The sequence below is a fragment of the Heteronotia binoei genome, chromosome 7 (genome assembly GCF_032191835.1).
Source record: "Heteronotia binoei isolate CCM8104 ecotype False Entrance Well chromosome 7, APGP_CSIRO_Hbin_v1, whole genome shotgun sequence".
NCBI classification, from domain to species: Eukaryota; Metazoa; Chordata; class Lepidosauria; order Squamata; family Gekkonidae; genus Heteronotia; species Heteronotia binoei.
The window spans coordinates 117,532,070-117,557,970 of record NC_083229.1 but is presented as its reverse complement, the minus strand read 5'-3'; the positions used below and the strand labels follow the sequence as shown (position 1 = coordinate 117,557,970).

At 46.1% G+C, this 25,901-nt stretch overlaps 1 protein-coding gene across 1 annotated transcript in view; it reads left to right on the top strand.

The window, feature by feature from the left end:
• The first annotated feature begins 225 nt into the window (after nt 1–225).
• LOC132575472 (serpin B6-like) overlaps nt 226–25,901 on the top strand; it is a 52,780-nt gene continuing 27,104 nt past the window's right edge. Inside the window, exons 1-7 of the mRNA XM_060244268.1 lie at nt 226–300; nt 414–506; nt 16,655–16,832; nt 19,823–19,960; nt 20,472–20,589; nt 20,726–20,868; nt 24,323–24,490. Coding sequence (XP_060100251.1) covers nt 248–300; nt 414–506; nt 16,655–16,832; nt 19,823–19,960; nt 20,472–20,589; nt 20,726–20,868; nt 24,323–24,490 — 891 coding nt within the window. The 5' untranslated portion in view covers nt 226–247. The remainder of the gene's footprint in view (nt 301–413; nt 507–16,654; nt 16,833–19,822; nt 19,961–20,471; nt 20,590–20,725; nt 20,869–24,322; nt 24,491–25,901) is intronic.

Below are 25,901 nucleotides of genomic sequence, written 5' to 3'. Positions count from 1 at the left end.
GGAGGAGGGAAGGCCTCCAAACCGGGGGATCTCCTGCCCCCACCTGGGGATTGGCAGCCCTACTACAGATTCAACCTCGCAAGTCTGTTTTAGGCTCTCCGCCTTCGCAGCCGAGGCTCCCCCCGGTTTTAAAAAGCCCATCGCATCCTGGTGGGAAAAGCGCAACCCTCCCCTTCCTCCGGCCGCTTGGCCAAGGGCTCCTCTCTCTCCGCCTGCGGAGGCGGAAGCGGCGCTTCCCCGGAGGAGCATGTGCAGACATGCTCAGTGGGAAAGCGAGGTGCGCGGGGCTGCTGGCGAAGGGTGAGTCAGAGGCCACTTGTGCGCCCGACGCGTTTCCCCGGGAAAGGCGCGGCCCGCCAGGGGGAGGTCTGTGACTCACCCGCGCCGCCTTTTCTTTCCGGGCCCTGCTTCAGACCGCTCTGTGCGCTCCAGCCCGGCCGTCAGAGCTCCGTGGAAAGAAACGCCTGCCCAGCAGCAGCCGCGCCGCCACGCATCTCCTCTCGTCGGTACCGTACAGCCCGCCTCTCTTTCCTTTGCCTTCTCTTACTGACATTCTAACGGGGGAGGGCGGGGGGGGGATCTGCCTGGGATGTTACTAACAGTCTCCCTCTTATTGCATATACCAACCCATCCTCCACTGTATTTTAATGTCTTCCTTTTTTTCTAATGGCAAACTACAGTGGATGTTGTGATCTCTTTGGAGACCATGCCCTCTATTTGAGCTGACAGGGCCAGAATGTTACCTAGATTTATGGCACTTTGCACCTACAACAGCAGTCTGCTTTTTATCACCCTCCAGAGCCAGTTTGGTGTAGTGGTTAAGTGTGCGGACTCTTATCTGGGAGAACCGGGTTTGATTCCCCACTCCTCCACTTGCAGCTGCTGGAATGGCCTTGGGTCAGCCATAGCTCTCGTAGGAGTTGTCCTTGAAAGGGCAGCTGCTGTGAGAGCCCTCTCCAGCCCCACCCACCTCACAGGGTGTCCGTTGTGGGGGAGGAAGGTAGAGGAGATTGTGAGCCGCTCTGAGACTCTTCGGAGTGGAGGGCGGGATATAAATCCAATATCTTCATCTACCTCACAGAGTGTCTGTTGTGGGGGAGGAAGGTAGAGGAGATTGTGAGCTGCTCTGAGACTCTTCGGAGTGGAGGGCGGGATATAAATCCAATATCTTCATCTACCTCACAGGATGTCTGTTGTGCGGGAGGAAGGTAAAGGAGATTGTGAGCCGCTCTGAGACTCTTCGGAGTGGAGGGCGGGATATAAATCCAATATCTTCATCTACCTCACAGAGTGTCTGTTGTGGGGGAGGAAGGTAGAGGAGATTGTGAGCCGCTCTGAGACTCTTCGGAGTGGAGGGCGGGATATAAATCCAATATCATCTTCTTCTTCTTCCAGTGTTTTTTCACCCTCCAGTGTCCTAACACTAACAAACACAGAACCCTATTTGTGATCCTTTTAATCGGCTAAAAACATTCCCATGATTCTGCACCGCCCACTTATATTAAGAACTGCTGCTTCCATTCCCACTTGTCTGATGAAGTCTGCTTAAGAGCATCCGAAAGCTTACATTCTGAATAAAACTTAAAGGTCTTAAAGGTGGACTTGTCTGCTGCTTTAGTCTCCCTCAGATGTTCGGTGCCGGCGCTTGGGAAAGTTTTGTTATCCAGATGGAGGAAGAGTCTAGCAAACCTTTTAGCCCAAGGGGTGGCCAAACTGTGGCTCTTTCACACATATTGTGTGGCTCTTGAAGCCCCCACCACCCCACTGGCTGGCCTAGAGAAGGCATTTATCTCTCTCTAAATCACTTCTCCGGTGGGTTAGAGAATGTATTTAAAGTTAAAATTGCTTTCTTTCCACCTCTCTCTCCCCCTCATGCTATGCCATCTATTTGCCTGCCTGCCTTCCTGTCTTGTGGCTCTCAGACATCTGACATTCACATGTCTTGCAGCTCTCAAACATCTGATGTATATCCTATGCAGCTGTTATGTTCAGCAAGTTTGGCCACCCCTGTTTTAACCCCTTGGGAAATGAAGTCAGCTTAGAAAAAAGTTTTGAGCCCATGGCACCTTTAAGAGCAAGAAAATGTATTATACAAAGTGTGCATGCACACAGGTGCTTATACTCAGAATTAAACGTTGTTGGTCTTAAAAGTGCCTCTGGACTCAGACTTTGTTCTGTTGCTTTAGACCAACTGAATGTATTTTATGTGAGACAATCTGTATTTGAGAATTAGAAGACGATGAAGAAGATAACTGGATTGATACCTCGCCCTCCACTCTGAATCTCAGAGTGGCTCACAATCTCCTTTCCCTTTGTTATGTCCTGCATTCAAATCTATATGCACAGCGCACGCTACAGAGGCGACCAGTGGAACCCCACTGGTCCCCGGATGTAGCTCGCTAATATGCACCGCCAATCAAGATCTGTGGCGGGAAGTTTAACTGACCAGGATTGGACCTGGCCTCAAGGAGGGTTGTTCCGGGGCATGTATATAATCGGGACCCGGTCCGCCATTCTCTCTCTTGTGATGTGCTTGCTAATAAAGTATGTTGCCTTCAACACGTCTCGTCACTCAGTACATTACACCCTTCCTCCCCCACGACAGGCACCCTGTGCGGTAGGTGGGGCTGAGAGAGCTTTTACAAGCAGCTGCCCTTTCAAGGACAGCTCTACGAGAGCTATGGCTGACCCAAGGCCATTTCAGCAGCTGCAAGTGGTGGAGTGGGGAATCAAACCCACTTCTCTCAGATAAGAGTCCGCCGGCTTAACCAGTAAACCAAACTAGGATTGCTAGCTGTTGTTTGAGAAATAACTGGAGATTTTTTTTTGGGGGGGGGGGGTGAAGCCTGAAGGGGGAGCTGAGTTTGTGGAGGGGGGAGGGTCTCTCAAGCAGGGCATATTTCCTTAGAGTCCCCTCTCCCAAACATCTGTTTTCTGTAGGGGAAATGATCTTGGTTGTCCAGAGATCGTGTAATAGCAGGAGATCTCCAGGTGCCACCTGGAGGTTGGCAACGCTAAATGGGATTGTGCACCAAGCATTTTTCTAGCATCCGAGGGAGGCTGTTTGTGGTGTCTGGAGCTGCCTGTTCATTTTCAACTTTGTAACAGTTGCAGGGCAAGCCAGTGTGGTTTTTCCCTCTCCCAAAGTCTTCAAGCTGGGAAAGTCTTGGAAACTCGGGTAGTGCAGCTATTAAGGCTCTGCAAGCAGGAAGGCTAGGTTCAAGGCCGGTAGCTTCATAGACCAAGTGAACATTTGAATCTCAAAACTCAAAAATCTTGCTGGTCTCTAAGCTGCTATGGATTTGAATCCAGCTCTTCTCCTTCAGACCAACCCTCTGAAATCATCTTTGTGCAGATAAGCCCCTCTCCATTGAAAATCTTTAGGGTGAAGTCTGGAAAATGAGGTGGGTTTTTCTAGCTCCAGTTGGATGCAAAGCCAGTGCCGAAAGCTCTTTCTAGGGTCTTCCCCCACCCCCAGTTCTGAGTTTTGCTTGTTCCAAGAAAGATGTCCCTGTTAAGAGGTGTGCCTGCCAGTGAGGAGAAAAAGGGTGGCGTGCAAGTTGGTTCTGCCAGGCTTAGATAGTATTAGGTTGGAATTTATAGTATATCCTACTTGGGTGGGTTTGTGATCTTAAAAAGTAAAGGCACATCAGGATGAAGCAAAGACATGCCTGCATTTTTTGTCTGTATTTTTAATGGATATTTCACTGTTGTGGTGGTGACTGTACGTGTGTGAGGGGTTTTTTTAACTGAACAGAACAAGTTTTGTGAGTTGCCTTGGGTATTCTTGAGTGGAATGGTGGCATATATGATTTATTTAATTTACCTTATTCATAGAACAAAGTTTTTAAGTCCAGGGGCATCTTTTAAGACCAGCCAAGTTTTATTCTGGGCATAAGCTTTTGCGTGCATGCGTTATTTCCGTAATATTATTCAGCCTTTGCTGGAACATCCTATTAAAACAGAGGGGGGATTTGAAGATTCTGCCCTCGATGTGATTCGTGATGGTATGTAGAATAGCAACTGGGACCAGACAGAGGGAGAAAGTTTGCTTTTCTGAAGCTAGTTCTTTCAGAGACAGTGTTGTCTAACTTCTGCTTGGCCTGACACAGTGCTTTTTTTTTTTTTTTAGCAGGAATGCACCGGAGCACAGTTCCGGCTGGCTTGGGGTCAGGGTGTGTGGCCTAATATGCAAATAAGTACCCCAAAAAGCCCTGGTCTGATGGGTGAATATTAAATGCCTAGGACGTATTCTTGAGATGCTGCTAAGCTCTCTAGAACAGAGGTGTCTGGCTCATTTTTAGGAGGGCAGGACCTGACATAGATGTCACTTTGTTGGGTCAAGCCATATATGCCATAAGATATAATGCCAGGTACTGGAGATATACATTTTATAAAGAACATAAGCAAACCTATTTAACAATATTATTCTTTACCCAAAATACAAAAAAAAAAAAAGCAATTGATTCCTAGCAGTGAAAGCAATTTATCTACTGTGGAGCCTACAAAAGTCCCAATTTAATCATATGCAAGACTGATTTTTTTCCCCAAGGAATCATAAAAGGGGGAGTATTATATATTACCATGCATACAGTTGCTTGTGGGTCGGATAAGAACCTTGAATGGGCCAGTTTTGTCCCCTGGGCCATATGTTTGACCATGTGAATGAATGCTGCTCTGTGAGACATTTTACAGTGTTTTTGTTCTTCCTGAACAGAGGAGTTGAATGTGTGCAGGGCTTTTTTTGTAGCAGGAACTCCTTTGCATATTAGGCCAACCCCCCCCCCCCGATGTAGCCAATCCTCTAAGAGCTTACAGGGCTCTTCATACAGGACCTATTGTAAACTCCAGGCAGATTGGCTACATCAGAGAGGTGTGGCCTAATATGCAAAGGAGTTCCTGCTACAAAAAAGCCATGTGTATTTGAGTAAAGTTGTAAAGGACTATTTGGAATGTCTGTGCTCAACAGAATATTTTTTCATTTTTGTAATTGCAGTCAAAATACTAATGAATGAGGTAGCAGGGGAAGGACCTCAACGTGGTACAATACCACAGAGTCCAAAGCAGCCAGTTTCTCCAGCGCAATTGATCTTTGTAGTCTGGAGATCAGTTGTAATAATGGGAGACATCCAGATGGGAGCTGGCAATCCCCCAGAATTACAGTTCATCTCCTGACCAGTGTTCCCTCTAAGCTGAGTTAGTGTGAGCTAGCTCACAGTTTTTTAGCCTCTGGCTCACACATTTTTGTCTTGGCTCAGGAAAAATGGCCCCGGAGCAAACAAATTTACGTGGTAACTCAGAACTTTAATGCCAGTAGCTCACGAAGTAGAATCTTTGCTCACAAGACTCTACGGCTAAGAGGAAGCATTGCTCTTGACTACGGAGCCCAATTTCCCTGGAGAAAACGACTGCTTTGAAGGGACTCTGGGGCCTTGTCCCCCACTGAGATCCCTGTCCTCCCCAGGCTTCATCCCCAAATCTCCAGGAATTTCTGAATCTGGATCTCCAATCTTTGCTCTCACACTGGGGCCTGAACCTGGCACCGCCAAATATAGAAAATATTCAGTTTGATTCTCAAACAGTTTGATTCAGTTTGAGTCTGTAGGCATATTGGCGTGGTAACTTTGCTTTAAAGTTAACTGATATTTTGCCCATCCTTCAAAGAGCTCAAGTGTGCACCTTGAAAGTCCCCAGCAATGTTCCCTCTCAGCTGCCGAGCCCTGTGAGCAAAAATTCTACTTTGTGAGCTACTTGGCAGGGCTCTGTTTCTAGCAGGAGCATCTCTGGATACTAGGCCACGCCCCCCTGATGTAACCAATCCTCCAAGAGCTTGGAGGGCTTTTAGTGCAGGGCCTACTGTAAGCTCCAGGAGGATTGGCTACATCAGGGGGGCGTGGCCTAATATGCAGAGGAGCTCCTGCTAGAAAAAGAGCCCTGGCTGCTGGTATTAAAATTGTGAACTACTGGTATTAAAGTTGTGAGCTGCTGCATAAATTAGTTTGCTCTGGGGTCATCCTTCCAGAGGGAAGACAAAAATGTGTCAGCTGGAGGCTAAAAATCTGTGAGCTAGTTCACGCTAGCTCAGCTGAGAGGGAACGTTGGTCCCAACCCATAGATTGAAGACCACTGCCCGAGAACGATCATCAGAATCCACTTCAAAGTATACTGGTGCAAAGCAGATGAACTTATGTGCAGAAGGTTACTTGAAGAATTTGAAAAGAAGGAGTCAAGGTAACATTTTGATCCCCTCCGACCCTGCTCTGCTGATCTTAGCCGCTCGCTTAGATTTTGGGAAACTTTGGTGTTAGTGAGCCAGTGCAGTTTGTTATAAGTAATGGTTGCCACGTAGCCAGAAAGATGCCTAGCGTTAGTTTAGGAACAACGCCTGAAGAATACTTAGAACTAGAATTTTCCAGAACATTCCAGAATGGCAGTTGTTGATGATAGAGAAGTATTCATTGTGATGGAAAGGGGTCTGCCTAGAGAAAAATGTTAATCCATTGATTTATTTGGACTACTCATATGCTGATAAGATAACAGGATGCTGAGACATGCTGGGTCAAATACAGACCTTATATTCAGGATAAGCATTAGACAGTTTTGTAAGTTAAATTATATATCCATCTCAAGTTGGTTTTCTGTTTTAACATTTCCACACTACTCAGTGTTTCCATTTTCAAACGTCTGTGAATAATTTTAAATTGTTGTCATCTGGGTCAAAGACTGATTCAGTTTGGGGTAGTGGTTTGGTGTAGTGGTTAAGTGTGTGGACTCTTATCTGCGAGAACCGGGTTTGATTCCCCACTCCTTCACTTGCACCTGCTGGAATGGCCTTGGGTCAGAGGTTGTCCTTGAAAGGGCAGCTGCTGTGAGAGCCCTCTCAGCCCCACACACCTCACAGGGTGTCTGTTGTGGGGGAGGAAGATAAAGGAGATTGTGAGCCACTCTGAGACTCTTCGGAGTGGAGGGCGGGATATAAATCCAATGTCATCATCAATCATCCTCACTAGCAGTCGCTTTGCCCCTGTGGCTTCTGCTTTTCCCGACTCAAGTGATCGATTCCCAACCAGTTGCTGTGCGAGTGCGTCTTGATCCGCAGCTCCCTCTAGTTTTCCTCCCCACTACTGTATCTTGGTTTTTGGAGATCCTGAAGCTGCAAGGAAAACTGGAGGTAACCGCAAGTGAAATTGCGACCACGCAGCCACTGGTGGGGAATCGATCACTTGCTCAGAGGAAAGCAGAAGCCTGGGGGCGGAGCGAATGCTAGTGCGGAATTTGGGAGGGGCTGTGGCTCAGTTGTAGAGCATCTGCTTGGCTTGCAGAAGGTCCCAGGTTCAATCCCCGGCATCTCTAGGTAAAAGATCTGGCAGTAGGTGATGTGAAAGACCTCTGCCTGAGACCCTGGAGAGCTGCTGCCAGTCTGAGTAGACAAGACTGAGATTCTGATTCAGTATAAGGCAGCTTCATGTGGTAAAAGAGTACAAATATACTCTTTTTTTTTTTTTGCAGAATTATACTTTCTGTTATGTTAAGAACATAAGAATATAAGAGAAGCCATGTTGGATCAGGCCAGTGGCCCATCCAGTCCAACACTCTGTGTCACACAGTGGCCACTGTGGCTAATAGCCACTGATGGACCTCTGCTCCATATTTTTATCTAACCCCCTCTTGAAGCTGGCTATGCTTGAAGCCGCCACCACCTCCTGTGGCGGTGAATTCCACATGTTAATCACCCTTTGGGTGAAGAAGTACTTCCTTTTATCTGTTCTAACCTTACTGCTCAGCAATTTCATTGAATGCCCACGAGTTCTTGTATTGTGAGAAAGGGAGAAAAGTACTTCTTTCTCTACTTTTTCCATCCCATGCAGTATCTTGTAAACCTCTGTCATGTCACCCCGCAGTCGATGTTTCTCCAAGCTAAAGAGCCCCAAGCGTTTTAACCTTTCTTCATAGGGAAAGTGTTCCAACACTTTCATCATTCTAGTTGCCCTTTTCTGGATTTTTTCCAGTGCTATAATATCCTTTTTGAGGTGCGGTGACCAGAATTGCACACAGTATTCCAAATGAGACCAAATGATCCAATGAATAGACCTGTAGTTTTATTCACAAAAGATATTAATTGAGCAGGTGAAAAAGTGGTAAAACAGAAGCTTGAAGGAAAATGAACCTACATTTTAAATGTTCTGTCTTGTTTACCCGGCTTGATTGGTCAAAAGTAGAATTATACTAAGTGTCATGGCAGAAATCTGCAACTAGCTCTTCTGAGTAGCCCTACTAAATTAATCAGATAACCTGAAATTAAAGCAGATGCACTTTTTAAAAGATGTGTTTTTATTGGTCTGCAGGGCTCATTTTGTAGCAGGAACTCCTTTGCATATTAGGCCCCATCCCCCTGCAGAGGGTTGGCTACATCAGGGGGTGTGGCCTAATATGCAAAGGAGTTCCTGCTACAAAAAAAGCCCTGCACACTCCTGTTGTAGCCAATCCCCCAGGAGCTTACAGGGCTCTCAGTACAAGGCCTACTGTAAGCTCTTGGAAGATTGGCTACATCAGGGGGTGTGGCCTAATATGCAAAGGAGTTCATGCTACAAAAAAAGCCCTGTTGGTCTGCATGTGAAAAGATTAGTAGATTTAGGATTGCCCGCCCACAGGGGCGACTAGGAGAGCTCATGTTGCTACAGCTCATCTCAAGACTACAGAGACCAGTTTCCCCTAATGAAAAAGGCTGCTTTGGAGGGTGGAGTCTATGGCATTGTGTTCCACTGAGGTCCTTCCCCTCTCTAAGCCCCACCCTCCTCAAGCTCCACCCCCAAATCTCTAGAAATTTCCCAGCCCAGAGCTGACAACCCTAAATAGAGTGTATATGAATTTATTGTGGTACTTTCTTCCAGTAGAATCATAGAGTTGGAAGAGACCTCCAGGGTCATCTATTCCAACCCCCTGCACAATGCAGTAAACTCACAAATACCTCCCCCTAAATTCACAGGATCGTCATCTCTATCAGATGGCCATCTAGCCTCTGTTTAAAAACCTCTAAGGAAGGAGAGCCTACCACCTCCCGAATAAGCCTGTTCCACTGAGGAATTGCTCTAACGGTCAGGAAGTTCTTCCTGATGTTGAGCCGGAAACTCTTTTGATTTAATTTCAGCCCATTGGTTCTGGTCCTACCTTCTGGGGCCATAGAAAACAATTCCACACCATCCTCTATATGACAGCCCTTCAAGTACTTGAAGAGTATCTTCCATTTCTGTCATGTGTTTAAAGAAAGATTTATCTTTTAGAGATAAGGGTTGCCAAGTCCAATTTAATATCTGGCGGCTTTGGGGGTGGAGCCAGGAGACTTTGGGAGTGGAGCCAGGTTGTAACAAGCATGACTAAACTCCAAAGGGAGTTCTGGCCATCACATGTAAAGGGACCACACACCTTTTAAATGCCTTCCCTCTTCCCTCTTTAAATGCCTTCCCTCTTCCCTCTTTAAATGCCTTCCCTCTTCCCTCTTTAAATGCCTTCCCTCTTACAGGGCTCTTAGTACAGAGCCTACTGTAAGCTCCAGGAGGATTGGCTACATCGGGATGTGTGTGGCCTAATATGCAAAGGAGTTCCTGCTACAAACAAAAAAGCTCTGCTTCTTTCTCTTTAGGGAACAGATTCTTCCTACTTCTGTAGATTTTTATTTAGACGCAGGACATTATAGTTGATCACTTTTCCCTGAAGCTATGCAAACAGTTTAATTTACTACTTGGCAAAGAGTTGTTGGTAACTTTCCTGATGGCTCGTGTGTGTGTGTGTTTGTCCTGCAGCTGCACAAGTTCAGTTATGTTGGGGAAACTAGGCATCCCTCCATACCTCTGGCCAAGATTTATTTGCTTGTCTATTGCAAGGTAAATAAATACAGATAGAGTAATTATTGCAGAGAATTCATCTGTCTGTTACACATTCACACGATGGAATGGTGCAGTTGCATAAAGGGAAAGGGTTCATCGTGGATGTGCTCAGGTGAGTTGACAGATTTGGATGAATGAATATTTTGAGATTAAATATGTGTGAACGGCACAGGTTACAGCCTTGGCATAAGAACAGAGAGATCCTAAAATGTTTGACTTTGGAATTTGGAAAACCACTGTCGATCTTATCTGGATAAGTTCTTTAATACTGTTTGGGACAAATTTGCATGTCTTCTAATTCCTTGTTAAACTCAGATTAGCAAATGCTAATTGTGTTATTGTATTAGAAAGCAAGTTTTCCTAGAATTACCCAATAAAAAGGAATAGGTAGCCATCGATGAAAGCAGCTCTGTAATCCAGGGGTGTTGAACTCATTTTTTAGGAGGGCCAGATCTGACATAAATGAGACCTTGTTAGGCTGGGCCATGTAGATTGTAATGCCAGATAGCAGGAGGAGATACAGACTTTATAAAGGACACTCTGCTTGACAGAGAGTTGTTGGTAACTTTCCTGATGGTTTGTGTGTGTGTGTGTGTGTTTGTCTTGCAGCTGCACAAGTTCTGTTTCGTTGGGGAAACTCTTTGTCTGGGGCAAGTGATGCTCTGTATTCTTGGTGATTGGGAGGGGAAACAGGGTGAGGGCTTCTAGTGTCCTGGCCCCACTGGTGGACCTCCTGATGGTACCTGGGGGGTTTGTGGCCACTGTGTGACGCAGAGTGTTGGACTGCATGAGCCATTGGCCTGATCCAACATGGCTTCTCTTATGTTCTTATGTCAGGGGCAGTCATGCTCTGTATTCTTGGTGCTTCAGGGGGCACAGTGGAGGGCTTCTAGTGTCCTGGTCCCACTGATGGACCTCTTGATGGCACCTGGGGTGTGTGTGGCCACTGTGTGACACAGAGTGTTGGACTGCATGAGCCATTGGCCTGATCCAACATGGCTTCTCTTATGTTCTTATGTCAGGGGCAGTGATGCTCTGTATTCTTGGTGCTTCAGGGGGCACAGTGGAGGGCTTCTAGTGTCCTGGTCCCACTGATGGACTTCCTGATGGCACTGTTGGAGCAAGAATCTACATAAACCCAGTCTGACAGCTACAGTATGACAGCTGGTGATCTAGCTGCCAGGCTAGGTCACAGTGACCTGATCAGCAGACCGGCTTGAGCCGGCAGAAGCCAAGTGATGCAATCTGCTGAGTCAGCATGGCCAGGATTGGCTGCTTGGACTATATATGATCTGTGTGTGCATCACACAGGTCTCTCCCTGTGAGATGGTGGTTAGGCGAAGCACTTTGTCCGTGGAGGTGATATTGTATAGACTGCACAAGGGAGCACTTGTCGTGTATATATGTTAATACACCTTTTGGCACTAGTTGCACGTGTCGGCCTGATTTTCTTTCCTGAAGCCCTGTGTCGGGCAAGTCATCTCCCTCACTCTGCTACTCCCGCTCCGACAGGGTTATGGGCCCAGGGCGGTTCCGCTGCGCGGAGGAGAGAGTTGAGAGTTGAGCTGACTGTGAGTTTGGAAAGAGCCGGAGGCGAGGAACGCCGGTGAAGGACACAGAAGCACCACCGTTCTCTGTTTGAGAGCCAGAGGGACGTCGGCAGCCAGCTGTGAGGAGGAGTCGGCACGATGGCTCAGCAACAGCTTGGAGTAGCCGTTGAGAAGCTCACCTCAGCCAACTACGCGGTGTGGAGCCTGAGAATGCAACACTACCTTCAAGCGTGAAGGGCAATGGCTGTTCGTGAGTAACCCCCCCTGCTGACTTATCTCCTGCCGAGACTGTGTTATCGGATAAGGCACTGGCCAACATAGTGCTGTCTATAGGAGATGACCAGCTGGTTTATGTGCGAGGGAAGGACACTCCCAAGGCTGCCTGGGACGCGTTGAGTGCGGTGCATGTTAGCACCACTGCTGGTTCCCTCATGGCCTTGACAAGGAGGATGTTCCGCACCGTTATGCCGGCTGGAGGGTGTGTGAAAGATCACATCAAACGGCTAACGGACTGTTTCGTTGAGCTGGAGGCAAGAGGCAAGACTGTAGCTCCAGACGACAGAGTGTACATTTTGCTGTCGTCGTTGCCAACCTGAGTACACTCCCCTGATAACTTCTCTGGAGACGGTGGACGTAGCGACCCTGACCATGGAATACGTCTGTGCCCACCTGCTTGACTTCCAAGAGAGAATTGCGGCCGTGAGCTGTCCGGGGGTGTCGGCCGGGCAGCGTGCTGTTATCGGTGTGTCCGGGAAGACAGCCAAGAATGAGCCAGCTTCTGCTGCTGGCAGGCGTCCGAAGGTGGAGGAAGTGGAGCCGACTGCGTTTGCAGTCCGTCGCTGCTATGGATGCGGGTCGTCGCAGCACCTGCTCCGAGCTTGCCCTGAGAGGGAGAAGAGGCGGGGGCGTGTGCGGCGAGAGCGGAGGACCGCCAGCCCGTGTGAGGAAGCAACCCGGCTGGTCACGTCTGCAGTAGAGAGCACAGGGTCTGCTTGGATTTTAGACTCCGGGGCAACGAGGCCATCTCTGCTGCGAGAAGGAGTTGTTGAAAAACATTGACAGTCCTGAGCATAAGTATGTGAGATTGGCTGATGGGACCACTGCCAATTCTGTTTGCTCAGGCAATGTGGAATTTCCTGCACTGAAATGTATGTTGCAAAATGTGTTGTATGTACCCTCACTGCAGTCTAACCTGTTGAGTGTTAGCACACTGTTTGACCAGGGATACCAGGTGAGATTTGAGAAAACCTGCTGCAAAATCCTGGGAGGTGGGGGAAAGTTGCTTGTGACAGGAAAGAGGGAAGGTAAACTGTATGTGGTCCAGAGTGATTGTGCCCAGGTGGCTCAGGTGTCGAATGAGCCTGTGCACAATAATTGTATACATTTGCTCCATAGGAGACTTGGGCACTGCGGATTTAGGGCGTTGAAGAAAACCCTGGAGCTTGTGCCTAGTTTGAAAGTAAATCCTTGCAAATGTTACTTGGATTGCCAGGTCTGCAAGAAGACCAAAAGCAAGGCGTGTGCTGTTGCTAAAGAAAGCTCAAGGGAAAGCACACGAGCCCTGGAACTAGTCCATTTAGACGTTATTGGCCCATTGCCAAAGAGTCTGTCGGGGAGGAGATACTGCTTGGTGGCCACCGACGACCACACGAGGTACGCGTGGGTTTTCACCATGGTGCATAAGTCTGAGGTGTATAAGACATTCACCAAGTGGGTCAAAGCAGTGGAGAGACAATTAGGGGTTAATCTCCTAGCTGTACAAACCGACAGAGGGGGGGAATTCTTATCTAACCAGATGAAACGTTGGCTGGAGAACAAGGGCATTGCCCACCGTCTGACGAACCCGGCAACGCCCCGAGAAAATGGGCATGGGGCTGTATTGCAGAATGTGATGTATTGCATGTTAGAGGATGCACAACTGCCAATGACCTATTGGGCAGAAACCATACATGCAGCTGTTTTTTTGCAAAATAGGGTTTGGTGTAATACTGTGAAAAATGTGCCTTACAGGTTACTGTTGAACAAGACCCCAGATTTGAGTTCTTTAAAAGTCTTTGGGTCACGGGCTCGGGTTGGCATCCACTCCACGAGTAGCGGGGAGGGGGATGTCCGGGCAGAGAGCCTAATTTTTCTGGGCTACAAGCCAAGGGCCAGGTGTTATCGTTTCTGCAATAGCAAAAGCAAGATAACACTTAATAAGAGTGCCCAGTTCAATGAAGAAAGCAGCTGGCCAAGGTTGCACTCCTTGCAGAAACAATTTGTCCTGCTGCCAAGTAGCGATAACGATGTTGGAGCGCAGCCCAGAACTCCAGCCCAGGAGGTGGCACCCAGTGGGGCTGGAGAAGGTGAGCCGAATGCTGGCACAGAGCCTGACGAGCAGAGTCAGGAGGCAGAGCCTCAAATGCAGGAACTGGAGGTAAAGTGTGAGAGTCAGGAGGTTCAACACCCAATTACAGGGGCAGAGCAACCAGCCCAGGAGGTGGGAACAGAGCAACCCGAAGAAGACAAAGCTGGTCCAAGCACAGGGCCACGGGTGTCTGCCAGGTCCACCAAAGGCCAACGTCCCGCTAGGTACAAGTGTCCCTATGTCACTCTGACTGTCAATCCAGACCCACCCGGATTTGAGGAAATGTTAAAAGAAAAGGCTAAGAAATGGAAAGCCTGGGTGGCAGAATGCGAGGCAAGGGAGAAGGAGGCTGAAGCCAAGCGTCTGAAAGAGCTGGCTGAACAGGAACACGATGATGTGTTTTACAATCATGATGAGTTCCTGAACGAATTCCGGAAAGGGTTCCGAGCTACGTAAATATGAACTGTAATGTTGCTGGTGGACATGTATGTAAACTGTGTAAAGTGTTTTGGTGTACTGGGTTTAAATAGATTAGGAGGTGTGTTGGAGCAAGAATCTACATAAACCCAGTCTGACAGCTACAGTATGACAGCTGGTGATCTAGCTGCCAGGCTAGGTCACAGTGACCTGATCAGCAGACCGGCTTGAGCCGGCAGAAGCCAAGTGATGCAATCTGCTGAGTCAGCATGGCCAGGATTGGCTGCTTGGACTATATATGATCTGTGTGTGCATCACACAGGTCTCTCCCTGTGAGATGGTGGTTAGGCGAAGCACTTTGTCCGTGGAGGTGATATTGTATAGACTGCACAAGAGAGCACTTGTCGTGTATATATGTTAATACACCTTTTGGCACTAGTTGCACGTGTCGGCCTGATTTTCTTTCCTGAAGCCCTGTGTCGGGCAAGTCATCTCCCTCACTCTGCTACTCCCGCTCCGACAGGCACCTGGGGTGTGTGTGGCCACTATGTGACACAGAGTGTTGGACTTCATGAGCCATTGGCCTGATCCAACATGGCTTCTCTTATGTTCTTATGACACAGACAAACACAATTAAAGATTTTTTTTTTTAAAAACCCCTTAAAATAAAACATGCTTAAAAGATTAGCACTTTTGCAATATTTTATTCAAGTTTCTGATAATTGACACCGCCTGTCCTGAATTATTGCATCAAAATGTAGCAACAGTGTCTGTGCTGGAGCAATCTTGAGCAAGGGTGTAAAACTTATTGTTAATGGGGGCCAAATCTGACATAATGAGACCATGTTGGTTGGGGGTCATGTGTGTCATAAAATGTAATGCCAGGAACCGAGTTATAAACTTTATAAAGGACACAGAGGTGCTTTCTTTTTTAAAAAAAAGGGTGCTGTTTTGAATTTTTTCTTGTGGGAACTGGGCAAAGGAAGCTCTGGCTCTTTCCTTCCTTTCTAGTGGACCAGGAGGGAGAGGAGCCTCAGCCAATAGAAGGAAGGGAGGCCTGGCTCAGTAGCTTTGCTGTGCAATTGAGACAGCCTGGAAAAGCAAGCTATTCATCCCCCCCCCCTTCCTCCCCAAGGGAGGAGCCTCAGCCAGTGGAGAAAATAAAGACTTTGCTCTGTGGCTTCTGTGCGATTGAGCAAGCATGACAAAGCAAGCTGTTATGCAGAAGGAAGCAAGAGAGAGGGGAAAGGCAGACTTGCTTGATGACCTGATAGAAGCCTCTAGGGGGCTGATTTGTCCCCCGGGCCACATGTTTGACACCCCTGCTGACTAGGGCTTGCTGTAGTAATGAAAAACCTTGATCTGGAAACTGGTTTGCATTAAGCCTATGCCATTCTTTGAGGTTTCTGTCTCTGTTCCTGGCTCCAGTGCAGGCGAGAGTTGTAGGAATGACAGTGGTTTGCTTTGCCACGCCAACAAGCAGAAGTACAACTGTTGTTAGGTTTTATGACCTTTGCTGTTGTTGTTTTAGTAACTGGAATTAAAAAAAAAAATACTGTGTGGGTGAGAGTAGACTTCTCCTAATAGAATGTCATTTTCTTTCTCCTTCCTTAGAGTTCTGGAAATGATTAATTTTGTGCAAGGAACTAGGGTGTTTGCATTTTGCTAGCAATTAGTGAGAATATATTAATTTCCCCCTGAAGGTTAAAATGTGACTTTTGTTCAAAATATTTCTATAACCCCCAGTCTCCTGAGCATCTCGGGGACTCCACATAATAATTTTTGCACACTACTGGCTGCTGGCTGCCGTCTCTGCCTCAAAGAAATATGAAAAACAAATAGATTTGTTGTGGACGAGAGCCCACTTTATCAAACAGCTGTAGTCCAGCTGACCAAAGACAAACTTGTTCCACAATGAATCCATTATGAACCCTTTCCTTTGCACAACAGCACCATTCTACAAAAAAAGCCCTGCCTGTTTGGGTTCTCTGCTTAGAAGAACTTGAGAGCCAGTTTGGTGTAGTGGTTAAGTGTGCGGACTCTTATCTAGGAGAACCGGGTTTGATTCCCCACTTCTCCACTTGCAGCTACTGGAATGGCCTTGGGTCAGCCATAGTTATCGCAGGAGTTGTCCTTGAAAGGGCAGCTTCTGGGAGAGCTCTCTCAGCCCCACCCACCTCACAGGGTGTTTGTTGTGGGGGAGGAAGATAAAGGCGATTGTGAGCCACTCTGAGACTCTGAAATTCAGAGTGGAGGGCAGGATATAAATCCAATATCATCATCATCATCATCTTCTAGGGCTGTAGCTTCTCCCACATGGGAAAACATCTTGGTGAGCATTTGAGTGATGGGACTTTATTTATAGAAGGTTGAAATTCAGACAACCGAATCATTTGCTAAAGTTCTCTCGGAATTTACGTTTGGGTTGATTGTTTTGATCTGCCCCTCTTTTCTAGATTCTGCAACATGGACCGGGTCACTGCATCCAGTACAGCCTTTGCCCTCCAGTTGTTCAAGAAGCTGAGTGAGGATGATCCTAAAACGAACTTGTTTTTTTCCCCAATGAGCATCACTTCTGCCCTGACCATGGTCTACCTGGGTGCAAAAGGCAATACTGCAGCTCAAATGTCAAAGGTATGTCCAGGCAAAAGCTATTAAAGGGGGAGGGGAGGAAGGGTTGCAATTGGTGCTTTCTTCTTCTTAAAAGGCCACACTGTGATGTTAAGGCATAGCGTGCGCCTAAAGCTGCCTCCATAATCTTGTTCAATTTAGAAAATCTCATTCAATTTAGAATAAGCACAGGGCAGGGCTGTTTTTTTTTTTGTAGTAGGAACTCCTTTGCATATTAGGCCACACACCCCTGATGTAGCCAGTCCTCCAAGAGCTTACAGGGCTCTTCTTATAGGGCCTACTGTAAGCTCTGAGAGGATTGGCTACATCAGGAGGGTGTGGTCTATCATGCAAAAGAATTCCTGCTACAAAAAAGCCCTGCATAAGCAAGTTTAGGACAGAATGATTTGAAGTTCTGATGATAGCTGGACCTTTGAGTGTCTCAATTTTGGACCTGCTTGTTCCTTGGAGGGGATGTTGCTGTTCTTGCATAAATTCAAACAGTGGCAGTGGCCCGCCAGTAGGTTAAATGGCCAGCGTTGGTTTCCAGTAGAGAGCACAACATTTAGAAATGTCTACTTTAGACATGTCTACTTTAGATAATAAAGTAGCACGGGAGACATAGTACTCTCCTCAGGTGGCAATTTTGAAAGACTGTGTTCTACGTAACTCTGAAATATGCATGCATCATGTATGTATCTTTTATATCTTATTGATGTCCACTGTTATTGTTACTATTGTTGTTATTGCATATTCAATAAAACTACCAGGGGAAAAATAATAATAATAATAACAACAACAACAACTTTATATTTCTATCCCGCCCTCCCCGCCAAGGCAGGCTCAGGGCGGCTCACAGCATAAAAATACATTATACATCAAGTCATACTTATAAAATCATGGTTAAAACAATTTACAGATTATATTAAAATTAACAGTAACAATATGGTGCTATAAACATTGGATCTTCAATAGAATTCAGTAACTAAAAGCATTTTCAGCGGCACTTCCTAGCTTGTCGTTAGTTGAAAGGCTATTTTGAAGAGGTGGGTCTTACAGGCCCTACGGAATTGATCTAAGCATCGTAGGGCCCGTACCTCCTCTGGGAGTTGATTCCACAGCAGTGGAGCTGCAATAGAGAAGGCCCGATCCCGGGTGGCCTTCAAAAATATATGCATGTGTATTTTTAATCCCACATCCAGAGAACCCTGTAGCTGGAGGGATCCTTTACTCGGAGCACGTGGAATAAGGCTAAAATGTATGCCCTTGCAGTGATTCTTGCACCTTTTCTGATCATTTCTTAAATTCTGTTAGTTGCACTGTTCTGCTGTCAGCTTGGCTTCCCCCAGTCTCCTGAGCTCAGGGCAAGCAGGTTGCTCATCAGTTTGGTTGCTTGGATTAATACTGTCCAGAACAGAATTTCAGATGCATTGTGGGGCCAGCTCAGACAGGAGCAAAACAGAAATGGCAGTCTCCAAGGTACCATTAAATGGAAGAACATAGACCTGTTTCAAAAGCTGTTTTACATTTTACACACACAGATTTTGCTGTGAAGTCACAGATGACTTGTGTTGTCTAGGAGGATGAACTCGGGTAGAAATTCTTGGAGATCTTCTTGGTAAATGTTAGCCAGTGAGAAAATGTTACGCATATAAGAAAAATGTACATTGGTGCTGAATACGGTACTACATTTAGATGGAAGGCTTAACAGTATATTTAGGTGGAACGGGTAACCTGTTGTGAAGATGATGCCCTCCCCTTCAAGAAGATAAAAGTAATGGAGATAAAACATCTACAAAGTAGAATTACAATAGGGGCTGTTAAGATTTTCTAAAGATTAAGGTGATTAATTCTTTTTTCCTCAGGATATTTTGCATTAACAATTTCCTACCAGGTTCTTCAGGTCCTCCAAGATCAAAAATCTCCATCGAAAGGGGAGAAAAGCAAAATATGCTGTAATATGGAGCAGCAGAAAGTCCATTCTGTATGGCCATCCTGTGGCACTTCCACACACCAACAAAAACAGTTGGAACACCCTATGGTAGAAATTCAGCTGAAGTCATATTTTCAAAATGGTGGTTGGGAGCTTTGGGGAAGGAGCTGCCGTGAGGGAAACCATCAGCCAAAATCCAATCCTTCACAGTATGTCTGACCAATATAGCTGGATTTTTTTTATTTTTGTTGGTCACTAAGCTGAGTTAGGGTGAGCTAGCTCACAGGGGGGTTTTTTAGCCTCTGCTTCACACATTTTTGTCTTCTCTCAGAAAAAATGGCCCCAGAGCACACTAATTTATGAAGTGGCTTACGACTTTAATGCTAGTAGCTCACGAAGTAGGATTTTTGCTCACAAGACTCCACAGCTTAGAGGGAGTATAGGTCACAAGGGATCAGAAACCGTTTTATTCCTTTCAAAATGGAATGCCTGCATTTATTAGCTTCCAGTACTTGAATTTTTGTGTACTTGAATTTTAGTGCACGTCTTGTTGATTAACCATTTTAAACCAAATTTGTACATGTTTTTTTTCCATATTTTTAGATATCACTTAAGTTGATTCCTATATAAAACTATACAGTAAACACTGTTTCCTGTTGTGCATTTTGGCTTGAAATGGAAAGCAAGGAACTATAAACAGTGGATGTGGTCAGGGAATGCTTCATTTTATTGCTGTAAAAGATTGGTTCTTAGGCAATGGCTTCCCTTCCAAATTCTTCAGAGCTGCATATCTTACATAGGCTGGAGCAGGGCTTGGGGATGTACTATTACCTCTTTATCATTGTCACTAATTAATCTTGTCTGTTTTGAACGGCAACTGCAAGGTAAATAAAGCTGGAAATACTTTATTTAACCAGGTGTTCGGTTTGTGGCTTGCTGGAAGGTTCTGACCTCTGACCGTTTTTCTTTTTTTTTTTAACCCTTAAGGTTTTTGTAAACAGTGCCCTCCTTGAACTGGTGTCGACAATCTAGAGGTATCCATTTAAAATTTAGCCACTTAGATATTATCATCACCCTGTAGGTACTGTCTGTGGACAAAGCTGAAGAACACCACCTGGGATACCAGCAACTGATTTCTGAAATTAACAAACCAGACACCAAGTACGTACTTAGATTGGCCAACAGGCTCTATGGAGAAGCATCCTATGACTTCCACACAGTGAGTTGTATTATTTGTGATTTGTCTATACGATGCTCTGTAGTGCTTGGGAGGGGCAACAGTGGGAGGGCTTCTGGAGTTCTGGCCTCACTGGTGGACGTCCTGGTGGCACCTGGGTGTTGCCCACTATGTGACATGAGTGTTGGCCTGGATGGGCTATTGGCCTGATCCAGTATGGTGTAGTGGTTAAGTGTGCGGACTCTTATCTGGGAGAACCGGGTTTGATTCCCCACTCCTCCACTTGCACCTGCTAGCATGGCCTTGGGTCAGCCATAGCTCTGGCAGAGGTTGTCCTTGAAAGGGCAGCTGCTGTGAGAGCCCTCTCAGCCCCACCCACCTCACAGGGTGTCTGTTGTGGGGGAGGAAGGTAAAGGAGATTGTGAGCCACTCTGAGACTCTTCAGAGTGGAGGGCGGGATATAAATCCAATATCTTCTTCTTCTTCTTCTCATGAGAGGTTAGGTTTATCTTCTAAAGCATTCTGGTACTGAAAGAGCTGTGCTTGTTTTAAGACTTTTACAGATGCATGTGAGAAGTTCTACCATGCAGGTTTAGAGAGACTTAACTTCGTTGCAACTCCAGACGATTCTAGAAGACACATAAATTCCTGGGTGGAAGAAAAGACAGCAAGTGAGTAATTCTTTTTATTTCCATATTTGCTTTTAAAAATGAAGCTGACAAGTGACAACCTGGAAGTATTCTTTTGGTGGTGAAGATTTACTTATTATTTTAAAAGACAACAACAGCAGTTTTCTCTCTCCTAAAGGTAAAATAAAAAATCTGCTCGCTGAGGGAATAATTGACTCTCTGACAAGGCTGGTCTTGGTGAATGCCATCTACTTCAAGGGAAACTGGGCAAATCAATTCCTCCAAGATCGCACAAAGGAAAGGCCATTCAAAATTAACAAGGTAGGAGATAGAACATTTTCTACGGCACATCCCTTTCTCATTAGGATTTGTCAAGATCTGCAAGTTCTTCACCAATCAACACTCCTTATCTTTTGGAGAAGCTTATTTGAATTAGCAAAGACATTTCAGACAGACAGGTCTTTGCTGAAACGGAAGGCAAAGACCTGTTCTCACCTAGATACTGTATACCTTGGGCCCATCCGTTACACAGTTCAAAAGCTTCAGCGCCAAAATCTACCAATAATCTGCTTTCCCCGTCCCACCCCCATCTCCGTTAATTCTGCCCCCTGTTTGTCTAGCAAAAAAGCATATTACTTGAGCGTCTCTGTGAGCCACTACCTTGGAGAACTAAGAAGAATAGCTCTTGCGGGGTTGGGGGGAGAAATACATATAAGTTGCAGACGTCGCAGGACAGTGTGTGAAAGCAAAGAAGTATGTGCAAAACAGGGCCCAAGGGTTATTGCAGGTTATACAGTGCGCTTACTCCCTTTCCCCATTCACATGGCCAGAGGCGCTCTCGACAGGATCGTCCAAGTTACATTCCAGCTTTTAGAAAGTTCTTCTCTTCTGTCTCTTTCAGTCTTCAAATGACCACTTTGCAACCGAATCCTGTCAATGCCAAACAGCTAATTAAAGCAGGAGCAGGAAATGAACTTAAGAACAGCTACGCTTCAGTGCGGAAGAAGATGCTTTGCATTTCTAGATCTTTTTCCTTGCTACTTTTTTGCCATCAGTCACAGCTGACTTATGGCAACACCATACAGTTTTCATGGCTAGAGGCTTCAGAGGTGGCCTGCCTTTGCCTAGAGACCCTGGACTTCCTTGGTGGTCTCCCCGTCCAATTACCAACCAAGGCTGACCCTGTTTAGCTTCCAAGATCTGAGGAGATCAGGCTAGCCTGGGCTATCCAAGTCTGGGCCTTCCTTCCTGCATGGTGGTGATCAGGAGTGGAATTCTAGCAGGAGCTCCTTTTGCATATTAGGCCACACACCCCTGATGTAGCCAATCCTCCGAGAGCTTACAAAAAAGAGCCTTGTAAGCTCTTGGAGGATTGGCTACATCTCTGGGTGTGTGGCCTAATATACAAAGGAGCTCCTGCTAGAATTCCACCCCTGGTGGTGATATTTGCTCCTTCTAGCTCTCAAACTCTCACATGCAGGTTTCTGAGGGAAGCTGTATTTTTTTTGGGGGGGGGGGGAAGTAGTTTATATACTTTGCTTTTGCTGCTGTTAATAATTGCCAGAGAAGGTAAGGCAGTGGGCAAATACGTTTAGTAACACAAATATAATTAGTACTATCTATGGAACTGTAATGACTCATGGAAAGAGCATAGTCTGGAATTTCATAAGCTGCTAGTGCGGTGATATTACTGCAGCAAAATGATGTAATCTGTCAGCAGAGGGGCGTTAAACATGCTTGGATTCAAAAGTTGTGCGTCCTCCAGCGTGGCTCGAGTGCTCATGCACCTGTTACCCAGTAGGCATTGTGAGTCGCCCCCTTCCAGACCTGGAGAGTGAATCATGAATTGTGATCAATTTTCAAGCATTATTAAGTTGATGATTTAGAATCCCAAACTGAGTTGGCAACTCCTTGTCTGGTTGTTCTGTCTCTTAACCGGAGTTAGGAGACAGCAGGGGTGGAATTCTAGCAGGAGCTCCTTTGAGAGCCAGTTTGGTGTAGTGGTTAAGTGTGCGGACTCTTATCTGGGAGAACCGGGTTTGATTCCCCACTCCTCCACTTGCACCTGCTGGCATGGTCTTGGGTCAGCCATAGCTCTGGCAGAGGTTGTCCTTGAAAGGGCAGCTGCTGTGAGAGCTCTCTCCAGCCCCACCCACCTCACAGGGTGTCTGTTGTGGGGGCGGAAGGTAAAGGAGATTGTGAGCTGCTCTGAGACTCTTCGGAGTGGAGGGCGGGATATAAATCCAATATCTTCTTCTTCTTCTTTGCATATTAGGCCACACACCCCTGATGTAGCCAATCCTCCTGGAGCTTACAAAAAAGAGCCTTGTAAGCTCTTGGAGGATTGGCTACATCAGGGGTGTGTGGCCTAATATGCAAAGGAGCTCCCGCTAGAATTCCACCTTTGAGAGACAGTGATGCTTACCTCCGCTTCATGAAAACAAAAATGCGTGCTGATTTTGTTTTGGACTCTTAGTGATAACACTCATCACAATCAGTCAAGTATTTATAAGCCTCACTTGTATAAAACTTCTCACTCTGTCTAGTTCTACAATGAGAGAGAAGGCTGAGGAAAAGATCTGACCTCCATATAACATCCTTCAGTAATGTTAACTAAGCTTTGATCAGTTGTAACAAGAAGGTTAAAAGTTACCAGTGACAGGAGGTTACCGTAACTGAAGCAGAGAGATGAGGAAACAAAATAAAAATTGAACAAATGTGAAAACTGCCTGGAGCAAACTCCAGCTGAGAGTCTCACTCCGCTCTGTTTTCAGGCTGTCAGTGGGTTGGATACTTATGGATGTTCTGGTGGCAGCAGTTGGCTTTTCTACCTTTAACATCCACCTAAGACTTGCACACCGCAACATGGATAGCCCATCTTAGCCCAATCCCATCAGATCTTGGCAGCTAAGCAGGGTTGGCCCTAGCTAATATTTGGAAGGAGAGACCCCTAAAAAATGCCAGGGTCATGATGAAGAGCCAAGCAATGGCAAACCACCTCTGAATGTCTCTCGCCTTGAAAGCCCTACAGGGTTGTAAGTTAGCTGTGACTTGATGGCAAAAAAAGGAAGAAAGAAAGACCTGCTCAGAGGCAAGAAGCCATGTGGGTTAGGAGGCTGTAGTGAGAAGCAAAATCATGAGGACATCCTTCTCCATCTTCCGTCTGTTGGACAATCATAAAGTCCAATATTAGAGCCCATCAGAAAGACAGCGGGGAATAGCCCGGTGTCCTTCTGTCAGTCCTGAATCACACTCTGCTCTGAATTCTTTCCTTGAGGACACTTTCCACTGATTTTTTCCATTTGCATTAGGCCAAGGGTGGCCAAACTTGCTTAATGTAAGAGCCACAGAGAATAAATGTCAGGTATTTGGGAGTCGCAAGACATGGACGTTATGTCAGGTGTTTGAGAGCCTCAATGAGGCAAGGAAGGCAAACAGATGGGGGAGGGAGAGGTGAAGAGAAAGCAACTTTAACTTTAAATGCATTCTCCAAGCCACTTCAGGAGCCACACTATATGTGTGAAAGAGCCACATGCAGCTCCCGAGCCAGTTTGGCCACCCCACATTAGACTTTGATTCCCGAGTGTCCCTTAGAAAGCCAGTGTGTTTGGCAGACAAGCAGGATTATAGTGGGGTGTGTAGCATTCCCTTTGTGCATTCCCTTTGTAACAAAGATGTGCAGCTGTAATGCTTACAACACAATAGGAAGCTCGTGTCTTGCTTTTTCACGAGTCGTTCTGAGTGATTCAGTTTATCTACCCCTTCCGCATTCTAGAACGAAACCAGGCCTGTGCAGATGATGTACAAGAAAGCAAAATTCAACATGACCTACATAGCAGATTACCAAACTAAAATCCTTGAGGTCCCTTACGTTGGAAACGAACTGAGCATGATCATTCTGCTTCCCGATGAAATCCAAGACAATTCCACTGGTCTGGAAAAGGTGAGGTGTCGTTACTAAACTGGCATTCTTTACTCCTCAAGAAGAGTCCCTGGTAGACTATTTTTGTATTGTAAATCTGAATCTGCTGCAGCACGTCCAGCCCTCCTGGGCTATACAGCAACTCCTGTTTCTATAAATGGTATTTGGGTCTACCAGTCTGGCTTCAGAAAGAACTGCAAACAAAAACCCAAAGGCTCTGTGTACAAACGCCTCTTCACGATGTCAAAACAATATTCCAATAATGCACAAAAAAGCTATTTAGTAATAAAGTTTTACTTCTCACTTCTTGGAGGTCTCCCATCCAAATTCACTTTCCACTTATTCACAGCACTATGCTCCACATTCAGTCTCATACGTATACCGTTTTTGCACACAGCTTACCTCTCAGTCACAATCTTGTTCCCTCCGCAGTGTCCGGTCGGATTTCCCACCATCTGCGCCGAAGTTACAGGAAGTGCCGCGGCTTCTGCATAGCAAACGTAAACCGTTAAACCCAGTTTACGTTTGCTACGCAAAAGCCGCAGCGCTTCCTGTAACTCTGGCGCAGATGTTGGGAAATCCGACAGACGCTGCGGAGGGAACAGGATTGTGACTGCGAGGTAAGCTATGTGCAAAAACGGTCTTTGAGTGTGGAGTATAGTGCTGTGAATAAGCAGAAAGTGTATTTGTTGTGATTTTTGAAGCCGAAAAAAGTTTGTATGCGAAACAGGACATTAAACCAGTTTTGCCTGTAGCTATACAGGTTGAGTGGATTATAAAAATATTTTTGGGATGTCATTTGGAATTTACATGACTACCGTTGGTGGAATGTTATAAATATACAAATTGGAATTTTGTTATTCTCTGGTAATACCTGTGTGCTTGGGCGCGCTGTGAGAAGTAAAACTTTATTATTCTAACTAAATAGCATTTTTGTGCATTATTGGAATATTGTTTTGACATTGTGAAGAGGCGTTTCTACACAGAGCCTTCGGGTTTTTGTTTCCAGTTCCACTTTCTGTGTGACTCTTGGCTTTAGAAAGAGGCAGAAAGTAATAGGAGCTTGAGGTGAGGGGGGTATATGCTCTTCTTTACCTATCTTCCAAATAGTTTACCTCCAAATAGTTGCAATTTGGAGGTAAACTAAAAGACATTCTAGTGATAGGCCTGTGTTTGGCTGTATTATATTACTAGGTAGTCTTGTACGAGTGATAGCTACCCATCTTGATCTATGTTAGTCTGTCTGTTTGGTGTAGTGGTTAAGTTCACGGACTCTTATCTGGGAGAACCGGGTTTGATTCCCCACTCCTCCACTTGCACCTGCTAGTCAGCCACTTGCGCCTTGGGTCAGCGATAGCTCTGGCAGAGGTTGTCCTTGAAAGGGCAGCTGCTGTGAGAGCCCTCTCCAGCCCCACCCACCTCACAGGGTGTC